Source organism: Ascidia mentula, chromosome 3 (genome assembly GCF_947561715.1).
Source record: "Ascidia mentula chromosome 3, kaAscMent1.1, whole genome shotgun sequence".
NCBI classification, from domain to species: domain Eukaryota; kingdom Metazoa; phylum Chordata; class Ascidiacea; order Phlebobranchia; family Ascidiidae; genus Ascidia; species Ascidia mentula.
Window position 1 is genome coordinate 8835572 of NC_138568.1, and position 15027 is coordinate 8850598.

The 15027-nt window shown below is 38.2% G+C and overlaps 2 protein-coding genes across 2 annotated transcripts; one reads left to right on the forward strand and one right to left on the reverse strand.

Moving 5' to 3' along the window:
* The first annotated feature begins 769 nt into the window (after window positions 1-769).
* LOC145894374 (uncharacterized) lies at window positions 770-8716 on the forward strand. The gene is made up of 17 exons (XM_082982938.1): window positions 770-886; window positions 2394-2597; window positions 3420-3631; window positions 3830-3976; window positions 4140-4281; window positions 4691-4823; window positions 5036-5183; window positions 5240-5395; window positions 5480-5535; window positions 5595-5720; window positions 5833-6026; window positions 6338-6574; window positions 6862-7031; window positions 7089-7218; window positions 7401-7501; window positions 7569-7765; window positions 7927-8716. The coding sequence occupies exons 2-17, from the start codon at window positions 2478-2480 to the stop codon at window positions 7998-8000; spliced, it is 2343 nt and encodes a 780-aa protein (XP_082839064.1). The 5' UTR covers window positions 770-886; window positions 2394-2477; the 3' UTR covers window positions 8001-8716.
* Window positions 8717-9307: 591 nt separating this feature from the next.
* On the reverse strand, window positions 9308-12917 carry LOC145895021 (caspase-7-like). The gene is made up of 8 exons (XM_082983762.1): window positions 12622-12917; window positions 12318-12366; window positions 11899-12080; window positions 11258-11402; window positions 10567-10745; window positions 10182-10323; window positions 10005-10102; window positions 9308-9776 (listed from the first exon to the last, which is right to left on the reverse strand). Exons 1-8 carry the CDS (start codon window positions 12676-12678, stop codon window positions 9621-9623), a joined length of 1008 nt encoding a protein of 335 aa, XP_082839888.1. The 5' UTR covers window positions 12679-12917; the 3' UTR covers window positions 9308-9620.
* Window positions 12918-15027: the final 2110 nt, after the last annotated feature.

A 15027-nucleotide genomic window follows, 5' to 3' on the forward strand; every position in this document is an offset into this window, starting at 1 on the left:
AATTGGTTTGTTTATTTTCTGTTTGTTTCACTTGTAAAAATGAGCAGAAAGAACCGTCACACGTATTCATTTCAACGGGTTGGTGTGGATTACCTCATCTGTGTTTCGCCGTTTAAGTCTCTACAAGAGCGGTTGTGGATAAACAAAAGTTATTTTTGCCTAGGAGCGACAATGGGCCTTAATTTTCAAGTGAAAAGTGTGTTAATGACTGGGAGTTACGTAACTTTCAGTCCGCGTTACCTTAAATATAACGGCTTTGGTATATAATGACTTTGTAAACAGTTAGACAGTTGCTAAAGAAGGGTCTCGAAAGTACAAGATATTAAAATGTTTTAGTTGTGGTGAAAAATTACCGGCATAGTTGATAATGGGAAGAAGAAAGTGGAGTAACGTAACTGGCATTGGACTTTGCCAACAAACCGAAACGTTAATCCAAACCGTATGAAGATCCGTCAACAAACTTAGAATTGTCAGAGAACGCGTACCGCCACGTTCGTTATTGTTGAATAAAACGATCGTGTAAATCTGCGCACATACCCGACTTGATTAAAAAATTACAGAAGCTATATGTTGTTTGTTTTATTTACCGCAAGATGTCGCCTCGGTCGCGGTACTATAAAAGTGCTGCTCGGGCTTGACGTAAACCTCATATATGAGTTTTTGCAGAACTTAAAAAATAAACATGTGATTGAAACATGGTTTGGTGTACGATTAAGCGGTTAAGCAGGGATATCTACCTAAATCAGAACACCACATGCAAAAATTTTTAGGTCGCAATTGCTCTAAATCAGCGGTGTTCACCGAAATGGGATGTTGGGCCCCAGTTGGTGATGCCTTTTCAAAGAGAGCTGCAAAGAAAATAACAATATACAATTTATCTTTATCGGTGAGTAACACAAAGACGCAATTCAATCACTGTTTTAATGAGGAAGTTAGTTTGTCGCATTTCCCTTGTATTTCTAAGTTTACGGAGAGTAACTTAAACTTCCATTGCGATACTTAAGTTTCGTTAATTATGGTGTCATAAAGTACATTATTACTGGCAACATATTTTTTCTTCTTTTATGGACATGACAGTATTGCGACATTTGAGCAATCAGAAGGCGCATGCAGCCCGCGGGCGGGTTGGACATTACTTCAATAACTGTTCAACCATTATTGTCGCCAATTTATATGTATCTGTACCTAACAGACGAAAACGCACGCTGCAAAATAATCATTTTAAATATTACAAAGATGTCTAGGATGAGTTTAGTTGAGGTTATTTTTATCGATATTCTATTGAAACATTTAAACCATTACTGGCCTAAAAATAACTGCATTGTATACTCCTTATCGATCAAATCATATCCTGATTACCGAAGTTTAAGGCAACACGTACCGCATACCAGTCACCATAATACAACACGTAAAACGAGTAGTGTGCTGACAATTTCAAATCACAGGAGTATGACGTCAACCGATAACTTCGTGCCGTTGAAACACCAATTAAAAAATATTGTTCGATTCCAATTTTACGAAATTATACGACAGCACGCCAGGAATGCATATGCCATGCATCCGGAGGTGCTGTGAAATGTTTATATTTCTGAGGTTTGTCCGTTTGTGACTGGGCGTTCTATTTTGTATTTTTTTTGAAGCATGGATTTCATTTATAATACGTTACAGCTCAAACAGCGTTACGTGCAGGCCTATCACGATTTTTCCAACATCATACGTTTCCCATTCTCACATCCCAACCACGAAGGTCATTACGGTGAAATTTCTCTAAATTGCATCATGGAATATAAACCACATTCCTTTTCAGTCGTCCTTGATTTCGGTTTCACATCGATGGTGACGCCTGCCTGCGATACAGCTATACAGACTGTTAGTTCTGACAAAGGTTGCCTGTTACACACGATCAGATTACAAATGTTGCGACATACTTTGTTCGCAGAAAAAAAAACGAAACTGAAACTTCGCACACGTCTGTCGAATGGTATTTGGAGCGTAACCTTTAAATGACGTACAGCTGCAGGCGCTACAGACTGCCTAGGGTCGAAATTCTTTGTTTTGGCGAAACTTCGGTATCACTAAAGTTTCGTAGATCTTTTCACAAACCGTGCGGGGGATGTGTCGATGCCTATCATAATATTACAATTATGCCCATATCACAAACATTCGACAAAGCTTTAGCAGTACAATGGTTGCGCACAACACAGTATCTTGCTTTGCGGCGCTTCCGACAAAAGAAGGAAATTTGATATATGGTCGAGAGTCATTTCTTTCGAATGACAATGTCACAATCACAAGAGCGTACAACCACTTACCACATACGTGGGGCAAGTTTGTTTCTGCGTTTATCGATTCTGTTTCTAATTTGAGGTGGATCTTTTTCTATTTTTATTCAGTTAAGTTTTGTGCTGGTTGCGAGACCCGACAGAACGACTTGGTGACTAAGCGCCCGTACTGTGATTTTGCTGCATTGGATTGCAATGGATGTATTAAAGCTTCTTGTGTTCGGCGTATTAATTCTGCAAGTGAGACCCAGTCACATACAAGGAGGATCTTCCACTTGGAGAGTGCACGAAAATTACGGGAACGGCACTGTCACAGTAAGTAATTACTAATTCAGCTCTCAAAGTTGCGGGAAAATTGTAATGCGTGCGATAAACTATTATCTACATAGGTTTAACGCAGCCCTACATATGAACAAACATATAATCCGGTTGCAAATGCATAAAGTCGATTTTGCTTTTAGATGCAATCGTCAGACGCAAATCGTGCCATAAATAAAAGCACAGTAGGAACAGTTACATAAACAGTTGCGTGGTGACAGACCATAGACCTGACAGGAGGACACGGCATTACGGCCAGCGAATTAGCCCGCAAGTCTAGTTCATCTGGGCCGCAGAGCTTGATCCCAAAAGAAGAAAGTGGTTTACATATTGTTACGATTTCTATCCGGTTTATCCTGCACTAGGAAACTTTTTTGGTAATTTGGTAAAATTGTGTTGTATTGGAGGGTTATCTTGCCTGCGATCGTCACTGCTTACATGTATATTGCTGGCTACCCCTGCATTTAGGCTGCAAACGGGGTGTACAGTAGACCAACTACAAAAGACAGATGCGTTTAGTGGTTAAATATTTCGCTTAATGGCCAGTATGGGTATACTATGCACGTTACTTTGTACCGTTGGAGATAACAACTTTGCTTAAACTAAAATTATGTGTTGTAAAGACCACTGGTTGCTATGTAATAACCGTCATGGTTTTATTGGTGCCCATGCCGTTTTGTTTGTTATCTGTATTTTGTTCCGCGGAGTTTTTTTGTTCAGACTACAATTTATATTTAAGCTAGCGGTATTTAAGTGTGGCCCAATCTGGGGCGTTGTTAGTTAAACAACAACTATTCTTTCATTCATTTTTATTTCCAGGTCAAAGCCACTATACTCTATCACATTAAACTTCGTTCGTGTCCCTTTGAGCAATGGACACCAACCTGTTACTCAGCATCGGCAGATGTCACCACGGCTCCTGTCACTTTCTTTGAACGCGTATGTGCCGATACCGGTCCAGAAGAGGATTGGGGAACAACCCAGTTGGTTCAATACTCAGTACTAGGGACCACGGAAAGCTGCACTATGAGGTTTATTTCTTTTTTCGTGCCACTCCAATGTGCAGATATTTTACATTTACACAATGGACATTTCAATGTTTTCGTATATTAGTTATACCAATTATACTGTAACTTCATCGGACTAAAAACAAATCAATTTTGATAAATTCCCGAATCGGTGGATTTTAACAGCTTACTAGTTTATATAATTTTGCTGCATGTTGTCAGAATCACTGGAAACCTATGGATCAATAGCTTGTCGGGGTTTACGCATTCAGTGCGTTCATTCAGCTTGCCATACTTCTTTAATTTGAGTGTGAGCACAAACGGAAAAATTAACTCAGCTCCAACTGCTCTGTTACCACCTGTTGTTAAGTAAGTTTTCATTCGGAAAAAATATGTGTGCAATTTATTGTAATAGTTGATGTTAAAGCAACACAGCGTCATGGAGAAATTACACATACGTATAGCCAATATTACTCTACGTAAACATTTTAAACAAATTCATATGATATAATAAAATTGTGCAAATGTTTAGGTTTTTTGTAGGATGTGGGTCGTCTGTATTAGTCCAAACTATGGATGAAGACGGTGACTATGTGTCATGTCGTTTTGCGGCGGGGACACTGGAAGGTGGCAGCATAATAAACATGAATTATCCCCATCTCAGCCTCGTAGGGGTAAGTCAAAAACGTTCTGAAATGGTACAACATTTTTTGGGTGGTCACACCTGAGTTTTGCATTTCTATAACTTAGAAATTAAATAGGTTCAGTTTACTGCAAAGTGTTTCTAAAGGACAATAAAGGTAATGCTTTTAAAACTATATGTATTCATCACTGTGAAAATTTGACTGTGTTTCGTGATACACAGTAACGGCACAATATTTGCTTCAACAATTGCATTTAGTTAATTCCTGTAATGTAAATGATATTGTTGTCTGTCCAACAACTATAAGGTTCCTGAGGTGCCAAACACGCTAAATTATTACTCTCAGTAACTACTTGCGTTTGACACAATGGGTTTATTAATTTGAGTTTAAATAGAGGTACATTTTATAAACGTTGCTGTGATGCTCACATGCTTTACAGAATCCTTGTCGTCTTCAATACGCTGGAACCGCAATTCAAGGAAAATATCCTGTAGCTCTAATTATAGAAGACCGGACAAATGAAAACCAAACAACAGCTAAAAGTTTCAGTTCTTTGCAGTTTATTGTGATAGGTGAAGTCAATGACACAAATGTTTCTGCAAATTTTTAGAAATGTGTGATTGCAACATGCATGTGCTAATTGACTGCAATTACTTTATTTTAATTAAAAATACTAAACCCCACCATATACAGAAGCCGTTACTTTACTTGCAACTAATTTACGAAGTTGTCATATGCAAAAAAAAAATTAAATAGAATAAATTAGCCTCCAATGTATTTACAGTTGCTGCAGCACCGACGACGAATTTCACCTGCAATGATAAACCTATTTTCGTTGATCCAACACCTCCAGCCAATCAGGTTATGTCCGTTACCGTGGGACACACAGTTACGATCACCTTACAGGCGAGACCAAGCCGCAATACTCATCTGTACCACTGAGTCAAAATTTAGGATTCTTCATATTTCCAGTTTGTCTTTTTTGCAGCATCTCCCGCTTCGGTTTGATCGGTCCAACTGACGTGGTTCGCTCAAACGTTTTTCGTGCCAATGGTTCCGACTTCGGCGTCACACTGACATGGAGACCAGGCAGGAAACACACCGGACCAAACTCTCTTTGTTTTGAAGCTATAGAAGTTACAGGGTAAGTATGCAATATATTGCAAACAACACCATAACAACATTTTATGTGGAAAATCGTCATACAATTTATTAATGTGATCCGCAGAAATAATATCTGGATTGCTTCTGATCTAAGGTGTATTACACTTACAGTGGGCCAAGGTAAGGGAGAAAACGCTTATGTAAAGTTTCGTCGAACCGATTTAACCCTGTAACCACAGGACAGTTTCCTTGTACGATTAAAAACGGCGGGTGCAGCGACAGGTGTGTGCAAGATACAATTGGATATCATTGTGAATGTTATCATTCCTGTTGGGAACTATTGGAAGATCAACGTCAGTGTGTTCGTAAGTACTTGGCTTTTTCAAGATGGGCTCACATTGCAATTCTGGGCTTTTATAATCATTTACCGTATTGCAAAATAGCGGCCCTTGTTTAAACTTCATGCTTTTTTCAAAGCTAAGATGTATAGACGTTGTACTAATGGAAGAATGGCAGTAGATGTAGAAAAATGTGCTGTTGCTGGAATGATTGGAATCGGAGACTTTGACCCCAACAACATGAACCTAATTGCGGTGGAATGCAGAGTTGCTACAAATGATACACATCACAGTTTCGACTTCAGTTTGAACGATTGTGGCACTGAAAGAATAGTAAGGGGTTACAAAGTTTACTACTTAAAACTACTAAATAAAAAAACACTTTATTTCTCCATGTTCAGTCTAAATTATATTGAAGCAAAACAACAGAAGCAGGTTCCACCAACATTGTAATTTAAAAATAAAATAAGATGTAGGACATACTAACCAGACGTTTAAATATAGCTGTGTTCGTAATCAGTGCTACTTCTGAATGATGATGAGTATGGTTGCGTTCGAAACGTATGCTATGTCCAGCATCTTAGCTGTCGCTCGTTTATTGCAGTCTCAAAGTTTTTTACACTCAACAATTCATTTGTGTGCAGGAACGCCCCGACGAGGTGGTGTACAAAAACACGATAAAAATGTGGATTGAAAAGATTTCCAGCAGTGTCATTAGCCGTGGTCATTGGTTTTTCATCGATTTTCTCTGCACAGTCGAGAAATACCAAAATGTTTCTGGTGTGTTCGATCCCCAGGATTCCTCTGTTACCATAGTATTGGAGGAGGGCTTCGCAGAGATTCAATTGGCGTTTGACTTTTACCCAGACTATAACTTTCAAGTAAGAACTTACTGGCATTGTTTTGTGAAAGGAAGATGTATTTACTGTTTTATTGTTCTTTAACCCTGATGGTATCGACAGCAAGCTTTCATGTTCCAAAATTCAGTAAAAATACTCAAAAATTTTGACGGGCACATTTAACTAATAACATTTACGCAAATGTTACATTTATATTAATACACGATACCTCATTTACGATTAGTTATTGCCAAATTTAAATAATAGTTTTAGCACAATCAACCGAAAATAAAAAAATTAAAACCGAAATAATATTTATAAACGAACAGAGTCCGTTTGGTCCGGCTGATTACCCTCGCCAGTATAATATCACAGATAGAATCTACTTCGGTCTGAGCGCGGAAAGCACGGATACCGATATTGAGTTGTTCACGCAAAGCTGTACCGCACACCCTGAGCCTGCTGTGGACGGGATTTCATATCCCATGATAGCTGGCGGGTAGATGTTACATGGTAATCTGTAAATCGCATCTTTCATTCTACACAAATGTTGCAGATGCCTGCAAGACTCTACGATGTTGCTTCATCCGTCTACCTCCGTGAAAAGCAACTTTTTCAGCATTTTGACTTTTCGGTTCAACGACTCTTTCGCGCAAATTGATAACACGACAGATGTGACGATTTTGGTATTGATGTACATCTGCATAAAAGTGTATTGTGGGGGATACGCCGATACTCTGCAGCCTTGCACGAATTTTCTAACAAAGTCATAATGTTTCGATTAACATTTCCGCGGTTGTTCCCAGACAAATACACAGTTGCTTGAATTTGAACTATTTGGTATGAAGAATTATGTTTGTTTTTGCAGTGCGAAGTTGTTATTTGTGTTCAAGGAGTTGCAAATACTCGTTGCACGACAGGTTGCGTCAACTCACGTTCCGGCTCTTCGCAATCTCAGATCATCAGCAGGTAAAGTCTTAAAAATTAAACAGCAACTAAACACTAAACAGCCACTAAGCAGCATAATATTTTATAGAAGGTCGATTGTTCAAACAAAAGACCAACAAGTCAATGAGGAGGAAGAGAAAGGAGAGGAGGAAGAGGAAGAAGAGGAAGAAGGACAGAGCAAGCCAGAGAGAGACCCATCGATCAAACAAACCGATACCATTCCGCTCTCCAAGTCTCCTACTTTCATCATCACAAACTCACAGCCTTTGAGAAATCCGGAAAACGGTAAAATGTGTTTTTTGCCACAGTTTGTGTTTTTGCCACTGCGATTGTATAAAATTTTGAATAATCGCACTCTCAAAATTGTCCTGGACTCCAGAGCTAAACATAGATGGCGAATTATGTTCAGTTAAGCGTAATATTTTAATCTTTGTTTTATTTTGCAGGCTCACGTCGCACTGAAATTCACAAGTTCTTTGTTGCAAGTTTCGTAATTGTGTGGCTGAATCTGATAAATTAATATCGATGTTATCTTGTGAATTATCGAAATCATGCACTTGGACTAGTGTAAAAAAGTAACAGAATTTTGCAAGCCCAAACCATAAGCATAAGCCATTAAAATTACCTTTTTTGTGTGTGTAAAAATGTTAGAGCGTAGGTAAGCTTCAACTTTAATTGTGTAACATTGCCAATTTTGTTTACTTCTTATGTCACTGCTACAGCAAAGTCACGTGGCTGCCTGTAGTGTGTTTGTACGGCAATGCTCGTTTTGTTTTTTGCACATTTGTTTCTATTTTTGTTTTCATCTCACCTCTGTATTTTTCTTATCCACCTTGGCCGCCCGGCTCCATTATACAGCGAAAAACCTTATACTCCGGTATTGCTGTAGCGGTTGAAAAACGTGCGTACATGGGCGATTTGAGCACTTGTCCACTTTTCTGAATACATGACTTTATGCTAAAACTATTTTTTTGGAAGATGCATCTTACTGTAGAAAACCTTTACACTCCGGTATTGTTGTGGCAATTGAAAAACATGCGTAAATGTGCGAGTTTTGTGTGTAACTTTATGTCAAACAAAATATTAGATCTTTGCGGTATGCCGTCAGACCCTTAATATCTCGCCACTCGTTATAGGTCAAATTAATTTCGGTTGCGTGTTTGCATTTTTGCAAGGCTTTCAAAATCAAATATTTGTTGTGTTGTTATTTGTTTGCAGAGACCTGAATTGGTAAACTGATTAATCGGTTGAAAATGCTTCTCTCTGACTCGTGAAGAGCAACAGTTTAGGGCAAACAATCAGGCAATTAGCCAATGAATTTGTCTTTCCACGAGACTCTTGCAAGTGCCGTCGAAGTATTGCCATAATTGGTATCCATCTGATTACTGCCAGCTTTATGGGAGGTGGTCTGAATAAACCTTTATAGTTCACACACAACTTAACATTCCTTGACACTTAAAATCATATATAAGCAGTGACTATAGATGTCCTTCTGAATGGGCAAAGTCTTTATACTACACAGTTCAATCTTTTTGTTGGAGTTTGGGTAATGTCAAAGTAGTTGCTCACCGCTTTAGGTTTTTTCAAAAATTCTGATCCTACTCAGACGCTTGTTCTGGTGAAAAATGTGTTTTAGAACAAGGTTATAACGTGTTTCTGTTATTTTGCATGCTTAGGCTGAATTGCTGTTCTAAAATAGCGGTTTAGCAATCCCGTAGGGTGAATATTCTGAAGTTGCCTCTTCACTCCATAACAACGCTTTACGGACATCCAGTTGAAAACTACTGCTCTGAAGCAATGCATTATCAACAAGCATCAAAATTGCACAAGAAGACGTATAGAGTAGCGAAACACAGCAAAAACACAATTTTACAAAACATGGAACTATCTGATGTAAACATATCAAACATCAAAAGAAAAATTCTTTAAGTTATAGGTTATCACTATGCACAGAATGTTGGTAAAAATGATTGCATTAAATGCCACAATAAAAAAAATGATAATGTTTTGTAAGTACATTTGCAACTGAAATTAAGTTTTAGTAAAATAATTTGACACTGTACATTAATGACTACGTTTAACGTCTATGTGCACTATTTGTAAAAGTTTTGTTAAGCCAAAAGGTATGAAGTTAAGTTATTCAAACAGTGGTCAGCTTCTGGTACTTGTCAGTGAAATACACCTCTGCCGTGAGGCGGGTTGTTACTGAGGGAATTTGCTTTTTGCCGTTCATCGACTTGTCCTTCGTGTGTGACTCGTACTGGCGGGCAACGCGCCGATTGACTCGAGTAAGAATCTTGGTAAACATTAGTTAGTTATTTTATGGGTAAAATTGAAGTTAAAACAAATATAAAAAATAAAAAAATAAAGTTGGCAATGATTGAATAATATTATTTTAATGCGTAATTCTCCATGTATAAAGAGGCAATTGGTCAACGCTCTACTTTTAACATTAAAAAGTATGTGGAAAAAAGGATCACTCAGTATGTTGGTTAGTGTAAATTGTGGACATGCATCTAACCACCTGCATTATTTCCAAATGGGATCCAAACTCATGAAAGCATTGGCTCAGCACTTGCATATAAATGGAACCATTTGCCCTGTTTCTCCACGAATAATAATCTAAAACACGACAGAACATAAAGAAATTAATCGATACATTACCACATTTCACATTATTTTTAATATTCTAATATTTTACCTGGAGCAGTTGAATGTGCAATCAGAAAGTCGGATTCTACCGGTATGGTTAAAGGATTACAGCTCTCGGTGTGGTCCGTTAAAGCACTGTCAACAACGTCATACAGGCGGGCACCATTATCAAACTTTGAGCCCCTGCAAGCCTGTTACAAATAGTTTTCGGTTTAAACAGTTAGTTTGTTCGTTGTTAATTGGTTGTACAAGGTGAAAGCTACAAAAATCCTATAAGTGCATTATATATGCGATCAATATCAAAGGATAATTATTACTTAACAACGATATCGATTAAAAATGGTCTGCTTGCAGTTTATCAGTTAGTTAATCAATGTATAAAAATGATTTATACTTTGTTCATATTTCAAATTTTTACATCAATTAGTTCATACTTGTATAAAAAACATTTTCGGTTTGCCAGCCAAAGTAGGGCAGATATCCGCCCCGAATAGTCTTGTGATATCTTTTAGTTCGTATTTTCTGTCTTTCGCCCAAAGAACGTCGTTTTCTTCGCCATGTGTTAAGATCGCACAGGCAAAGCAATCGTGGTGGGTATGATCGTCGTTAGCATCTGACAACAATACACCTTTTCTATCACACATCACAAAAAGCGACTTTTATATGTAAAAAACTTATTGCGACATTCTCAAATGCATTGAAAAAATGGATTCAAAAAGACTAGATACAACTTTCATCAGAATGTTCCTAGACATCTTGCTGTTATTCGTGGCATTAGTTTTTCACTAATTTATTTGTGTGACAGCTTTTGCACACAGGTAGCCTATACGATGTATTAAAGTCTCACCCGGAGAGCTGGTGACTGACAACGGTCTGTCAGCTAACTAGCTTTTTCGGAGCCTAAAGAATTAACGTCAACATCAAAGTCACCACAAAGTGGAATATTTTCTCTTTGATAAGTTAGCCGACAAGACCACATTGACACAAAACTTGCACTGATGAGAACCGGAAGGTCGAAATAGTGTGTACAACTGTCTGCAGCTCACTGGCCATTATTGGCTCATTTGTCGTACAAAAAAATCAGTACTATACACGAGACTCGATTTAAACATATGTGGGACTTACATTTTTCAAGGACATTAAATATTTCAGCTTTGGAAAGGTCGTGAAATACGTCCACTGTCTCAAAACCCAAGCGTCGTGCCGCTTCGTCAATTTGAACTTCGTCTTTTTCTGTGCCAGGTCGCGGGGACGATCCGCCACTGAACGACTGGTAATGTTTTTCAATAGATTAGTGATAAATTCAAAAACTTGACGCCCGCCTTTTTAGCGAGAAAAACTCAGTTTTCGCTCTTACGTATATCTTCATGGCATCATATAATATATATTCCGTAAATGTACATCTCCATGTCAAGCAATCATGAATCAACGAATACTCAAGTGCGAAAAGTGTTCTCAAGCACATGTACAGTGCCAACAATCAAGTACAGTTTGGGTTTTGAGGCAAAATTGTTTTTGTGATATATTCGACATATCTGAATTCTTATTGGAAGCGTATGATTACATTTTGCGCAAAAAAATGCATAAATTGTAAGTTACGTTCATGAGGTCCAATTTCCAAATACATGATTTGTTTCCTTGCTATCCCATTTGTACAGTGCGTGCATTTAACCCTGAACTATAGAAATCGTAAATCACACCCTAAATCCGTCTGGCGCTACGTTCAAGCAATTACGTTTATTGTACCATAAATCGACCCTTATTACCTTGTGATTAAACACAACGAAATGGCCACGTTTGGCGTGTCTCATATTGTATGTGTAGCTTTCGTCGAGTGGTTTTTCCACCACAGCACCGGAGCGCCTACTTGGCTTGGGGTTGCGAGTTGATGTCGGAAAGAAAGATCTTGGCTGAGGAACAGGGCCCGCGTCGACGCAGTCCTCGCCCGCTGAAGAACATAGCAAACAGTTTGAATGGGCTTTATCGTATTGAGCAGGATTCTGTGTGTTTGTACAGTTGACACGTTAAAAAGAAACTCACGTATTGTTTGTCTGTAAATATTGGGCGTTGTCGCACACACAGGCTAATATACGACATGCAACATTCTCTAGCACCGCTATGTGCAACATTGTTTATCCTTTTTTTTTCGTGATATTAGATCATAGTTATGCTAAGCAGTTGTTACCTCCGTTTTGGTGTGGGACTTCATGTCGTCGAAAATGCGTAGGCGTAACCTTCAAAACAAAATTGAACATTGTATTTGGACTCGCCTGAAGAACAAAGGGTTTACTTGTACATTTTCTGCCTCGATAATGTAAGTTAAGCTATTTAATCAGGCACAGTTAGTTGTATTAAGCCAAATATAGAACAAAACTACTTTTGCACTGCATATTTCACTGCTTCTACTCAACATACACACTCTACACCACTTCCATACGTGTTTCAGTGACCATGAAATTATTTATATAAAGCCACATGGGTTATTTTACCTGGCATCCGTTTACTGCTGATGTCATTGCCTCGTTTTCTCCTGGGTCCACCAACATAAAAGTCGAAGTAACGTCTTTGATACCAGCAAGGTGCACCTTTACTCGTGACACGATCCGAGTGATTTGAAATGACTCGAAAGTTCCGCACTAAATACCTAGTTTCGTTCCCACGGTTGTCTGACTAGCCGTGCACGCCCAAGCTATAAAATGCACTTATCAACGCTTGAGCTAATTATTAATCCCTAGTTTGCTGAGCAGCTAAATGACTGCACACATACGAGCTGCGAAAAAGTGAGTGAGTTATTTCGGAACAGCTATAGTGGAATAGGGGTTGCTGGGTAAGCCACGACGTTTATTCAGGCGTGGGCGAGAGTCACATGTCCGCGACGTCATGACACCGCCATTTCGAAACACAATGGCGGGGGACTTTTTGCCCAATTTCGACTGAACGACTTAACACTCATCACTCCGTACATTGTATTGGACATTATTGGACTGAATTGAATCGCCGATTTGGTACGCACCAAAATAATAAGCCAAAGGTTTGTATGCACTTAGGTTTAATATTTTTGAATTTTGGATAGACTTAAGACCATTGTTCGAGAGAATCGTAAACCTATTTGTTTGGTCCCTGGTTTACAAACCGGTTAAATCAAATTCCAATGCTTTGAAAAGGATTATTGCGATAGGAACTGTATGACATAGTCTGTACCCAAATTGGTGCACGTAGACGTATAACGCGTAAGGAGAAATGCCTCCAGTTTCGTTGGGTAACGCGCAGATTCAGTTCCCGTACCAATATTCCTGTTTTAACCAAACAAATTCACTGTATGGGAGGTTTGGAAACTCCCGTTCACATGGATGGGAATAGAATGGGTTGAGATATGGTGGTTGCGAATCAAATTTTTTTAAACAGCAGTGTGTTGCTTGGTACAATATGGAAAAAAGGGATTTTTTGAGGTAATGGTTTGATTCTTTGGTCGATCGCATTTTGCAGGAATTGACTCTGGACATAATTCGATTTGCTCAGGAATTGCACCTTGGAAAGAAAGGGGGCAAATTCCGTCGAGTATTTCTTAACTTATGAGTAAAATTGTAATTTCCTGAAAACGTTTTTATGATTAACAACAAATAAATGATCTCGAAAATACAATGTAAATTGTGAAAGTGAAGACTGCCGGATTTCAAACGTCTGTCTGTCATATTGCCAAAAATGCGAAATATTTTTGAATCGAGCATTGCTACACAAATGAACAACAACCGTTAAGTTTTATATTAGAATCGATTAAATCATATCAGGATTTTCAAGACAAGTTCACTTCATAAACCTAATGCTAGTCTTGAAAAGGATTTTAAAATTTTTCTCAAACGGCGGTTATACAGCTGGGTTTAGCCCAAAACTCTGATTAAATGGAACCAAAACTACACCAAGATTGCTGTTGGCAAGGTACAGCCATGTTCAAAGGTACATTATCGTACAGTTGTGTGCGCATAACCGTTAGTTCCGCTTTCGTTCTACCACGTTATATGAATACATAATACATGTTTGCACAGAATTGTTTTGCATTAGTAAGCGAATTGTTTTGTGGTAGTAACATACACTTCATTTTACAAACCATAACTCTACTACTGCATTCTGTAAAGAGTGTTTAAAAACACCGGAGTATGACGAAAGAAGTGAATTTTCATTTCACTTCGATGTCTGATTTTTTCGTAGCGAAATTGTGTGATGTAATATTACGTTTACAGTATATGTAAATGAAGGGCTTTTAAGGTATTTCCTGTTCGGATGTATTACGTTCAAAATTCCATACTTGTGTTGTTAGACTTTGACAAAGTTGTTCATAACAAAACCCAAAGTTTTCCTTTCCCCTGTTAAGCGTCACAGACTCGTGACATCGTCTGTTTTATGATTTTAACATGCCTAAATGAAAGCTATCTATCAAAAATCCTGCCTCAGAAAATTAAAAAAAAAATATTTTTAACCTGACACCTTTCCCATGGTTCAAATGTATGGGATTAACAGTTGCAAACTTTGTCCAGAATGTGATATACTATTTTGGGTCAAAAATTGCTATCTTTTTGGCTTAACGGAAAATTTCCAAATTCTTGCGTTCATTATATCAGGAAAGCACAAGTTTTCCGGTACAGTAAACAGCCTTCTTTTATTAACAACGATAAAGAAGAATTCGTACAAAATATACAGTATTACGATCTTGTCACGTGGTTTACACCGCATAAATGTTACTTTCAACCACCAAACCACCATCGTCACACGTTTGCTTTTTCGTGTATTTATAACTGCACAAGGGTTTGGAAATCAAGGATTAATTAATACCCACGGTTGGAAGCGTCATACCATGGTCGTGACGTGAACCAACCTTTCGAAAACCGCGTGAACGAAAC

What these genes read in the sequence shown, in the direction of transcription:
- LOC145894374 (XM_082982938.1), top strand. Translation starts at nt 2,478, where the DNA reads ATGGATGTATTAAAGCTTCTTGTGTTCGGCGTATTAATTCTGCAAGTG. An exon ending in ACCCAGACTATAACTTTCAA is followed by an intron (nt 6,575 to 6,861) that starts GTAAGAACTTAC and finishes ATAAACGAACAG; the next exon opens with AGTCCGTTTGGTCCGGCTGA. An exon ending in CAATCTCAGATCATCAGCAG is followed by an intron (nt 7,502 to 7,568) that starts GTAAAGTCTTAA and finishes AATATTTTATAG; the next exon opens with AAGGTCGATTGTTCAAACAA.
- LOC145895021 (XM_082983762.1), bottom strand. Translation starts at nt 12,678, where the DNA reads ATGTTGGTGGACCCAGGAGAAAACGAGGCAATGACATCAGCAGTAAAC. An exon ending in TCGTTGTGTTTAATCACAAG is followed by an intron (nt 11,403 to 11,898) that starts GTAATAAGGGTC and finishes AAACATTACCAG; the next exon opens with TCGTTCAGTGGCGGATCGTC. An exon ending in CCCATTTGGAAATAATGCAG is followed by an intron (nt 9,777 to 10,004) that starts GTGGTTAGATGC and finishes ATGTTTACCAAG; the next exon opens with ATTCTTACTCGAGTCAATCG.